General features: G+C 52.6%; 1 protein-coding gene across 8 annotated transcripts in view; it reads right to left on the reverse strand.

Annotated features, from left to right (window-relative positions):
• Nucleotides 1–11,303, reverse strand: part of SSH1 (slingshot protein phosphatase 1) — a 68,852-nt gene extending 57,549 nt beyond the window's left edge. For 4 of the 8 annotated variants that reach the window (XR_003793336.1, XR_003793337.1, XR_003793334.1 and 1 more), the window contains exons 1-2: nt 11,119–11,269; nt 6,325–6,365 (exon numbers count right to left, since the gene is read on the reverse strand). Coding sequence is in view for 1 of the 8 variants with exons in the window: in XM_029221938.1 (XP_029077771.1) it covers nt 6,325–6,365; nt 11,119–11,187 (110 nt within the window). In the remaining 7 variants the exon portion in view is untranslated. Of the gene's footprint in view, nt 1–5,946; nt 6,366–6,514; nt 7,997–9,410; nt 10,975–11,118 lie in introns of those variants that run through there. The other 4 variants (XR_003793344.1, XR_003793341.1, XR_003793345.1 and 1 more) reach the window with 4 other exon arrangements.
• Nucleotides 11,304–11,318: the final 15 nt, after the last annotated feature.

The following is an 11,318-nucleotide window of genomic DNA, read 5'->3' on the forward strand; positions in this document are numbered from 1 at the left end:
AGAATGGGAACAGAAGTGGTGCTTTCCTTACACAGACTAAATAAAACAACGCCCATGAGGCAACTCACAGAGCACAGCACGTTTGAAGGGCTCACTTCCACAGCCTCCGTCCCTGGTTGACTTTTCCGCCTCAGCACCTGCTAACACACTTAATGTACCTGTTCATCTTACCTACTGTCTTGTCTCCCCCAACAGAATGTCAGCCACAAGGGCAGGGATTTCTGTGCTCTGTTCACTGCTATATTCTCAGCTCCTAGGACAGTGCTTGGCACACAGTAAGTGCTCAGTAAGGATTTGGTGAATGAATGGCTTGTAAGCAGATTAGGACGGGGATGCTGAGACTGCGCTAACAGCACCTGTATTGCCAAACTGCAGGGGGAAATCGCAGGAAAAATTTCTCTGTCCTTCGCTTCCTGTGTGTTGTCCAAGAGCACTCTGAGTTCCTCACCATGAGACAGAACTTGGAAAATTCAATTTACAAGACCTCGATGGCCCATCCAGTGCACACCAGGCACCGGGAGAGGTGATGGGAGAGGCGGGGAAGGCTCTGTCCTTAGGGTGGGCTCATGGTCAAGTGGGCAGGCGCCCTGGGCAGTGGCTCAAGGCCTCGTGCTCAGAAGGGCTCCGAGCTTGGTTAATGCTCTGCTGTTGCCACCTTGAAATTCTTCATCACTTTTTAAAAAGTGGATCTACAATTTTCATTTTGCACTGGGCTCCACAAATTATACAGCTGATCCTCCTAGCAGAGAACATTTATGTACTTCGGTAAATACTACACAACAAGTCCCAAGTCTCAAGGAAATACTAAGGAGAGATAAACGCCTGTGGGGAAAAAAAGGAAGAGTCAGAAGTGACCAGAGGAAGCGACCTGAAGGAGGCAGAGGCGGGGCATTTGTCGGAACGTCTATGATGCCACAGGTTATCCTGCCCATTGGAAAATGAGGCCTGCCCAGGTCATATGACAGCCAGGTGAGGTGACAGATGACAGAGGTGGAAGCCAAACCCAGGCCTGTTCCTCCCCAAGGCCAAAGCTCATGGAAAAAATGTCTAAGGGTCACTGGAGGTGTTATTGCAGAGGTCAATATGCAACATGGGGCAAACACGAGATGCCAAGCCTCCAGGTGTGAAGGAGCGTACAGGTGCTGAGTGGAGAAAATGACTGTCTCTGGCATGTGGTCGACTCCTGCCGGCTCCCTGGGGCTCCTGGCCTCTTCCCACCAGCCAGTGATGCCTTTATATAAGTGATGCCTTTACACCCTGCCACATCTGTAACACTGTACAGAAACCTACTCGGTTACATGTCTTGTTTTCTCTACATTAGACTGGGGCATCTCAAGAACTCCCACGGACTGAGACTGGTAGGCAGATTCTGAGGTTGCCCAGGACCCCAGGCCTTGGGGCAGGCACCCTGGATGAGCCCCCTATGCTGAGTGTGCTGGGACCAGGGAACAGGATGGGAGAGCTGCTCCCTTCATTAGGTTATACCCTATGGCAAAGGTGATGGGATGGTCCCTCTCCTGATGGCATTCCCTGATGGCATCAGATTCTCCTGTCGGCCTTGAAGCAAGCCACCAGCCGTGGAATCTACAGCTGCAAGAGAACGCATTCTGCCAAGAACCAGTGTGAGCCTGGAAGAGGACCCAAGCCACAGATGAGATCCCGGCCCTGGCTAACACCTTGACTGCAGCCACGTGGACACAGCTCAACCCAGCAGAGGACACAGCTCAACCACATCCGGGTTCCTGGCCCACAGGAGCTGTGAGGAAATAACCGTGCATCGTTCTGGACCACTGAGTTTGGAGTAGCCTGTTACACAGCAGTAGACAGCTGATACAGCGGCCTGCTGCACAGAGCCTGGATGCCGCAAATGCTCGACACCTCTTGCCGGGACTTAAATGGACAGACTCTCAACAGTCACAGTCAAGTCTTGACGGCTAAGAAACCGTCAAGAAAGGCAGAGAGAAACCTCAAAGGGTGGACAGGCCTCGAAGAAGAGGTTGTGAATAAAGATTGGGAAGTGTGATCTGAAGAGCAAGGACACACCAACCACCACCACTTCCTGACGCTGTCGGGGAGGGAGAAAAGCTTATATGGAGAGCGGGGTCCTCTGGGGATTTCCAGGTCAAGACCGGAAGGAGGAGAGGGTAGAGGGAAAGGCAGAGTTGTAAGGGAGTTCACAGTTTACCACTGAAACCAGATAAAACAGAGAAGACAAAGTCCTGCTGCTTTGGCCCAAACGTTTGCTTGGGCAAGTAAGAAAAGAAATAAAAAGAACGCTAATGATCATTTTCACGTGCTTGACTTGAAATACTGGATGATAAAACCCCCAAAAAAAACAAAACCGCAGGGCTTCCCCTGTGGCGCAGCGGTTGAGAGTCCGCCTGCCGATGCAGGGGACACGGGTTCGTGCCCCGGTCCGGGAAGATCCCACATGCCGCAGAGCGGCTGGGCCCGTGAGCCGTGGCCGCTCAGCCTGTGTGTCCGGAGCCTGTGCTCCGCAACGGGAGAGGCCACAACAGTGAGGGGCCCGCGTACCGCAAAAAAAACCCAAAAAAACAAAAAAAACAGCAGAACACTCACTCCTGATCCACACTCTGGAAAGAACACAACCATATTCCCTCCCCAGGGCCCCGCCTGGCACACAACCACTTACGCCTCATGCCAGACGGAGGCAACTCCCAGGATGGTGAGGGAGCCAGGAGCTGCTGCCAGCAGGCCATAAGCTCACCAGTTCCCACAGTCTGAACAGCGCAGCTTCCCAAAGGGGATCGCTGGAGGCCGGCGGCCATCTGCACACGCAGAGAGCAGGACAGAGGGAGCGAGAGCTGGGTCTACGGCTCTGCGTCACTCAGCTTCCCTCTGGACGGGCGGTAAGCAGGTCTCGAGATGTCCGCCAGAAGGCCTTTGGAGAAACCATCCGGATGACAATAAAGATTCTGCAGAAGGTGCGTTCCTGTTTACATCTTACAGGGATGTCACTGGGTAAAGGACGCAGGCTGGTCCAAGTCACAGGACAGCCACGGGGGCGGCGCTCTCAGCCCCACACAGTGGACGCGGCACCTGCTGGAGGTCAGAGCCTCTACTTCTGGGCTGTGAACCTAACACTGATAGGAACACCATCCTCTGAAGACCAAATGTAGCCACTGTCCTCCACGCCCATTGTGGACCTGGCTCTGTGCAAGGAGCCCCACACAAAGTATTCGCCAACCCTGAAAGGTCATAGCTTTATCCATTTTACAGATGGAAGAACGGAGACCCACAGAGGCACAGTGACTCCCAGATGCATGCTGGCACCTCTACTAGTGCAGAAGCCAGGGTCCGAGGCTAGATCTGCCTGACTCCAAAGCCCACGTCTTTCCTCGACACATCTTTCTCACACATGAATGCAATTCGCTGCAGAATCAAAACAAAGTTAATATGTTTAAACTGCTGAAGTGCTATGTGCAGGCAGAGAACTAAGACCCTGTCACTAAGATGTCACCAGCAGTTAGGGACGAGACAAAAACACAGGTACCTGCCAGGGAAGGCAGGTATGGTACCCAGCACAGAGAGAAATCAAGAGCCACCTGCCAAGGAGAGGGAAGCCACAGAGGTTTGGGATGGGAGCATGCTGAGCTGGCCATGAGGACTGTGGCCAACTGGAAAGGGAACTGGCTTAGAGAAAGAGCCTGGTCAGGGAGCAGGGGTAGGACTGAAAAATGGCACATTCATTTGACGAAAGGCCAGTGACGAGGGTGAAGGAGGAAAACAGCGTAGCGACCAGGAGGAAGAAGCACAGGCGCTTCCAGACTGGCGTCCCTCTGACAGTGGGGACGATAAACTGACGCAGAGCGATGGGTCGATGGGTGGCCCCTCAGTGGATCAGGGGAGGTACAAGGACCTGACTGATGGTGCCACCAGGGGGGGACAGGGGAGGAAAAGGGCAGGTGAGACAGAAGATCCAACCCACGGATTCAGCAATTTACTGGCTACACGTGGGTCTAAGATCACTTCTTGGAGGACCCGAAAGATGAAACTGTCAATTAAGGGTAGACAAAGGGGCAAAGAGAGAGGCATATCCTGCGGCCTCCCCAGTTTCTCTCCCTCCCCAGCGCCCTTCAGAAACCAAACCAGGCCAGATTTCCTTCAGGATGAATGTGAAGCAAAGAGAAATCTCCTCTCCCCAACTCTCCTCCCCAAGACAAGCAACCAATGAGGGACCATTCCACACATTTTTTTTTCTCTAGGAGAAGCTTAGAGAGCACAGGCCTGAAAATGCAAATCCACACGCAGATGCCAATGAGTTTCAGTCAAAGCTTACACCAGGACAGCAGGACTTCTCTTGTTTGGTTCGGAGGGTTAGAAACCAGGACGGTGTCCACTGCCTAAAACGGGGCGTGGACATCAAGGTGAAGGAAGAGGGGAGGAAAGGGAGCCTGTGAGGATGGGCTCAGAGACCAGGTTCCCCCCTGCAGCCCAGGTCTCCCAGAGCTCACGATGGCACTGGGGACCCACTGAGAGCAGCACAGAGGGACTCACAGTGGTCACCAGGGCGATCTGACTTCCTAGGAGGCACCATCACAAGTCAGCAGGGCTCTTGGGTTCTCGCCCAAGGTGGGCCTCTACCCACCTGGGCGAGCTCAGCAAGTTCCCACGCCTGTACGTGCAACACACCTGCTCAACTGAACCACGAAACTGGTCCCCGGAAAGGTGATGTCCTATGACAAACTCAGGTGTTGCGGGCAACGGAGGCCCCACTTCGAAGGCAACCTTGGGCCTCAGATTCCTCACCTGCGACCTGGGGGGAATACCCCACCTCCCGGGGTCGTTGTGAGGGTTAAATTTGGCAATGCAGAGAGCTGCCATCACTTCCCTTTGTACGGTCCTCTCCAGCTCCAAGCTGTGCAGAGAAAGGGGCCTTTTATTGGCCAGCAGCACATACACATTTTCCTACCACTGCTATTTGTAACTTCTTTATTAATGGAAACAATTCAAAACACTATGCTGTCAGTTCAGGAAGGGCAATTAAAAAACGGAAGACCATCTAAGTGAGAGGCTTAAATGCCATCTCTGGGGCAAGAGGCCTGGAAGAAAAGGATCGGCTTGAGGGGGAGAAGAGTCCAAGTCCATGTAAGGGCTGGTGAGGAGCTGGGGGTGCGGGGATGGGGCCCCACGAGGCGGGCAGCAGGCCCTCCGCCCCGCTCTCCCCCCCCCCCAGTCTCCAGAGCAGACTCCACTCCTCCCCTCCCCCTCCCCCACTTGGGAATCCAGCTGATTCCAGCCTTCGAGACTCTCAGCAACCCACACCCCCAGTCTGAAGAGCAAACGTGTCACTGCCGCTGTTCCTCCCTCCAGCATAACGTGAAAACGAGGACCCACAATTGTAATAAGACAACTATTTCTCTACACATATGAGCTTTAGAAAAAATGGTGCCTCCCTTCCCTCAAACACACAGAAAACTTCAAAGACAGGCGAGGCAGAGCTCTACCACTTCCGCGGGTGAGTTGAACCCGGATAGCCTGCTCTCGGTAATGAACGGCTGACCCCAGTTTCTGAACACATATTTCCTTTTCCAATTAATTTTCCTCCTCCTCCCAAGATGAAACAGACATTTAAAAAAAAAAATCCTTTACATTCTGTTTAATTCTTTTTTTTTAATCTAGATGTTTACTTTTTTACACTCTAAGAGCCAGAGTTTAAGACTAGTTCTTTGGTGCAGAAGAATACATTATATAATGAAGTGCTAAATCTTCTGTAAACCAACAAAGCACCCAATTTTTGGCAAAGAAAAACAAACGTGCTTTTGGCGTCTACTTGTGAATACAGCAAACGAGGGCTACAAGCTTGAGAAGCTTCTCAAATGAGTTTACGTAAAGATTTCTCACTGGCACACACCCACACACAAAACACCTTGAATTAATAAACTGAGGGGTTGAATGTCTGTTTCAAATCAGCAATGTACTTACCTCAAAAGGAATACCTTCCCAAAAGCAGGATGGAAAAGTGAGAACATACTAAAATGATTATTTTCTTTAAAGCAGAAGTAAAATCTGGAAGGAAGTTTATAAAGATACTCGTCATCACGGTAAAGCAAGGGGGGTGGAACACTGGCAATCATTTTTTTTTTCTTCTCTAAATGTTACATAATGTTATTAAAGCTGTTTACAGTTAAATGTCTAGATCACTTGTAAAGCTCTCCTTCTGTGTGTTCTGGATCGTTTTTAAAGCACTACTAAAAAGCTGGTGTAGTCTTTCTCGAGGGTCCTCCCTTTTGGAAAGGCACAAGAGTATTTCTTACCTGCTTGGAAGAAAGACTTCAGGACGAAAACACTAAGTCTGCTTACCTGTGGTTTAACTTGCGATCCTCATCGCTGCCAGCCTCCAACTGCAGAGAAAGAAAGAGAATGTCACAGCCCAGATGCCGCTATCGACAAGCCTCAGACACAAGGCTCACATTTCCTGCTCTGGTGTCTGCAAAAGATACAGATGTCCAGGAAACCTGGTTCCTTCCAAAGAGCCGCACCCTCTCCTTACCAATCCTGCTCTGCTGCTCCCCTGAGTAATTTCCGCGGAGGAATTTTCAGGTTTCCTGATGTTTCCCCACATGCCTTCCAAGGCATCGCAGATGGATGCCTGCTAACAGAGCGCTCCTGGCCGGCGCTGCTACTCCACACGCTTGTTCAGCCCTGAGCTCTCCATTTTCCAGGGCTGCTTTGGAGCATATCCTGTTTTTCTGTTTTAAGGGGAGGGGGCAATGTCTTAAGAGGCTGTTTCCTCCCTTCAAGCTAGGCAACAGCTGAGTGATCAACACCATTTTAAGCCACAACACACAAGTTAAAAAATAAATAAATAAAACAACCACCACCACCACCACCACCACCATTCCAGGCAAGTCTTTCTTAATGGAACGTGGCCAGGATCAGGCTGTCTGTGGGTCATGAAGCTCTTGGTGGTTCTCAAAAAGGCTCAAAGTTTAATATAAAACTTTCTAGGCTATTGGTTTATTTATAGACATGAAAGAAAGGGACATTTAGTATTTCCTAAATGTTACAAGGCCAAGAGGGTTAGAGGCTCCAAGAGTAACCACGATTTAAGCCCTGACTGCAATTTTTCTTTTTTTTTCTTTCAAGGAGAAAACTTAAATGAGAAGAAAACACACATCCCAACAACTCTGCACCGCTGGGACTTGGCATGTTTTGTATGTTACACAGAGGAGCCCATTGAATGGGGAAGAGAGAAACCTGGAAAGCAGTGATGGCTGGAAGAGATGCAAGGCTGACTGAGGACAGAAACCAGACAGAAGCCAGCGGTGGTGGGCAAAGGGTTACGGAGATCATGTAGAGAGAGGTCTGGGCAGCAAGGGACACATACCACAGGTGTCAATTTCACCAAAGAATGAGTCCAGCAGAGGGTCCCGGTCCTACGCTGTCATTAGATCATGTATGTAACGCACTGGGCAGGGGCAGAGACCATCAGTTAGTTCTCACACTCCCTACCCGACAACGAAGGAGAAGTGGAAACATCGGGGACAGCTCTGCTGACCACAGGGCCACCAACTTCGGTGCCGAAGTGAAACATACACAAAACAACTCACACTACCGCAGGAACAAACTTGGAAGAGACTGCTGGGTCTAACCCAGTGGTTCTCAACTGGGGGCAACTGATCTCAGCAGGGGACGCCAGGCGAGGCTGGAGCCTTTTTTGGGAGGATGCTACTGGCATCTAGTGGGTAGAGGTCAGAGTGCTGCTACACTTCCTCCAACACACAGGACGGGCCCCTGCAACAGACGTCTCACCCAACATCGGCAATGCTGGGGCTGAGCAACCCTGATCCAACCCCGCCACCTCAAAGGGACTGGAGATCTGCCCATGAAAATTAGTCACCTTGAACATCTGTCAAAAACCACAACGTAAAAAAAAAAAAAATCACAACATTACAACCCATTCCTGAGAGCTACTGCTTTACCAATTCTTGGGCTCTCTGCCTCTCACAAAAGAATGAGACAAGATTAATGAGATAATTAAAGACTGGGGGGGGGGGAGGGGCTTCCCTGGTGGCGCAGTGGTTGAGAGTCCGCCTGCCGATGCAGGGGACACGGGTTCGTGCCGCGGTCCGGGAAGATCCCACATGCCGCGGAGCGGCTGGGCCCGTGAGCCATGGCCGCTGAGCCTGCGCGTCCCGGAGCCTGTGCTCCGCAACGGGAGAGGCCACAACAGTGAGAGGCCCGTGTACCGCAAAAAAAAAAAGACAGGGGGGGAAGGAACAAAACTTAAAAAGAGGGAAGCACTGCTTTGCAGGTCGGGCTGTGACTTCCCTTAGTTCTCACGCCGTGCAGCAGGACCACGGGCTGGGGAAGGAAAGAAATGCCCTGAGTGTCTCTGACTCAACGAAGGATGCACATTTTGAGGAGTAAGGAAATGATGGGGGGCGGGGGGGATACAGGCTTCAAAATCATTTAATTCTCGCTCACTCTCTGAGATTCTCAGGATGAAAGGCAACACAAGGTCAGTTATTCCAGAGAAGAAAGCCAAAGAACACACATTAGAGGGAAGCCAGCCCTTTCAGATGAGCTGAGGCCCAGAGAAGGGAAGTAACCTGAGGAAGGTCAGACCAGAGGCACAGCCGGCCTGGCCCACGTCTCCTGATCCTGTGCACACACGCCTACCCTCTCTGTTCCTTCTTGCATCTTGTGTGCCTCGCCCCACATGGAAGAAAGCCTCTCCTTCCAGGGAACATCCCAGCCTCTGCTGGCTCCCTGGGCAACTAATGCCGCTGATTTACTGAAGTTGAATAAAAGCTGGTTGAGTTTTATTCTTATTTTGGAGGTCACTGGCATTTGGTGAAAATAAGGCTATAATAATTTAAAATGTGCCTAGTGGAAACAACCCCAATGTCCAACAAAATGTACATCCATACCATAGAATATTACTCGGCCATAAAAAGGAATGAGGTCCTGACACGTGCTGCAACATGGATGAGCCTTGAAAACATGATGGTGAGTGAAATAAGCCTGACACAAAAGGCCACATAGTGTATGATTCCACTTATATGAAATGCCCAGAATAAGCAAATACATAGAGACAGAAAGTACATTAGTGGTTGCCTAGAGTCGGTTACAGCAGGGCAGGGGTGGTGGGAGGGAGGCTGTGGGTGATGGCTAAGGGGTGTGAGGTTTCTTTTGGGGGTGATGAAAATGTTCTGGAATTCGTGGTGATGCTTGTACAACCTTGTGCATATACTAAAAACCACTGAATTGTACACTTTACAATGGTGGATTTATGGTATGTGAATTCTATCTCAGCTAAAAAATGAGATAATAAAATGAAAAATTTTAAATGTGTCTAAAGCAGAAATAGATCAGGTGCAAAGTAACGCAGGGAATGTGGGGTTTAGAATCAGAGACCTAGGCTGAGAGGCTCTTTGTCTAACCTCTTCCCGGAGCTGAACTCTTCACTCATTTTTGAGAAGGGACCATGAGATTAAGTGCAGAGAAGTACTTTGTAAACTGCAAGACAGCAGTAGTAGAAATGATGTAGGGGAACAGATGTCTCTGTGGGGAGGCCAGAAGCTACTGCAGACTCCTCAGCCACAGGCTACTGGCCACCATGCAGAGCAGGGACTGTTAGAATCTTCTGTCTGTAGACAAGATAACTCATTAATGGCTTCTCCTTGAGAGAAGGGGGCTGTGAGGTTCAACCCTGCAGCCACTCTGAGAGTGCCAGTCCCAGCAAAACAGGCTGAAGAGCTTCCCCACCAGGAGCTGGTGGGACAGGCAGGGCTGTTAAACCACAAACAGGTCCTCTTCTCTCACAAACACACACAAACCTTTCCATGTTATCAGTCAACTTCCCCCCAGGGAGAAGGGGCCTGAATTGCCCAGATGCTGGCGGGGCCACTTCCTGGGCCTGCAGGGCCCCTCCTCCAGCCTCCTCTCCCTTCCCTAAACAGCTCCCTGCGGCCTCCTCCAGCCTGCTGGTGTCTGCAGGTCAGCACTCGGTCTGGCCACAGATGTGAGTTTAGACCCAACTGGTTCTACTGCTCAGAGGCCCGAGGCCCAGACTAGCACGGTCCAACCCAACTGTGCACTCAGAGGACCAATTCCTCAGTAACCCCAGAGCAAGAAGGCGCCAGTCCAGGACAGGCTGGGTCACACGCAGACGCACAGAAACCCGCACAGTGCAAAGATGCACTTTCAGCCCCAGAAAGCACTGGTGCAATCCCAGCAACCCCAGAGTCGGCCGCAGCCACATGCACAGCCAGATGCACAGAAACATGCAGCCCCGAAAGATATCACAGCAAGAAAAACCCAGACTCAGCTGCACACAAAGACATGACACACAGTCACCCAGCACCCTGAGCTCACTCAGCCACTGTCACTCGGTGACGCCGGCCCCCAAGAGGCACGGCCACTCACACCCAGAGCCAGAACTCCAGGGGCGTGCAGTCGGGGTAAACAATCTCACCACCCACAGGGGCACCCGGCAGCCTCTCCCCCAGCATCACACAGGCACGGTTCCCAGGGGACAGGCCAGATTCACGCACAGGGAGAGGCACACACAGGCTGGCATACACATGCATACATTCAGCCGGGCACACAGGGAAAGGGCCGAGACAAGCCACAGGGTCCTGAATCTTAGAACCAGCATCTCAAGCAGTTACCCAATCAGGAGTCCCGGTCCCACGTCCAGTATCCCGCACAGTCACCCCCGGACGAGAGACACTGTCACACACTCACGGTCACCCCCCCGACGGGGCTCAAATTCACAAGTCACCCGCAGATGGGGGTCCCACACACACAAAGTCACCCCCAGATGGGGGGTCACACACACCGGCTCACGCACGCTTACCCCCAAACAGGGGTCACACAGTCACCCCCAGACGAGGGTCACACCCGCACACACAGTCTCACTGCACAGTCACCCCCAAACAGGGGTCACACTCGCTCACAGCCTCCCGCACAGTCACCCCAGTCCGGCTGCCAAGGCTGGGTCGTCCGGCTGCCAAGGCTGGGTCGTCCGGCTGCGGCCCCGCAGGCCAAGAACCCCTTAAAGCTGCCCTGGCGCAGCCCCGGGCGCCCCGCACTCGCGGCCCAGGCCTGGCGCGGCGGCTCAGGCCGGGGCGCGGGCCCGGGGCTCACCTCGCTGTTGCTGGCGGAGGAGGAGGCGGCGCTGGGCGTGGGCGAGCGCTGCAGGGTCACCAGGGCCATGGCTGCGGCGCGGCGCGCGGGCGCCGCCGAAGCCTCGGACTAGAGCCGCAGCCGCCACCGCCGCCGCCCGGGCCGGGCCCAGGGCGCTCCAGGAGCCGCTCACGGGCGGCCGGGCCGAGCCGGGCCGAGCC

This window comes from Monodon monoceros, unplaced genomic scaffold, assembly GCF_005190385.1.
Source record: "Monodon monoceros isolate NGI ecotype Baffin Bay Population unplaced genomic scaffold, NGI_Narwhal_1 Super_Scaffold_1, whole genome shotgun sequence".
Lineage (NCBI taxonomy): Eukaryota > Metazoa > Chordata > Mammalia > Artiodactyla > Monodontidae > Monodon > Monodon monoceros.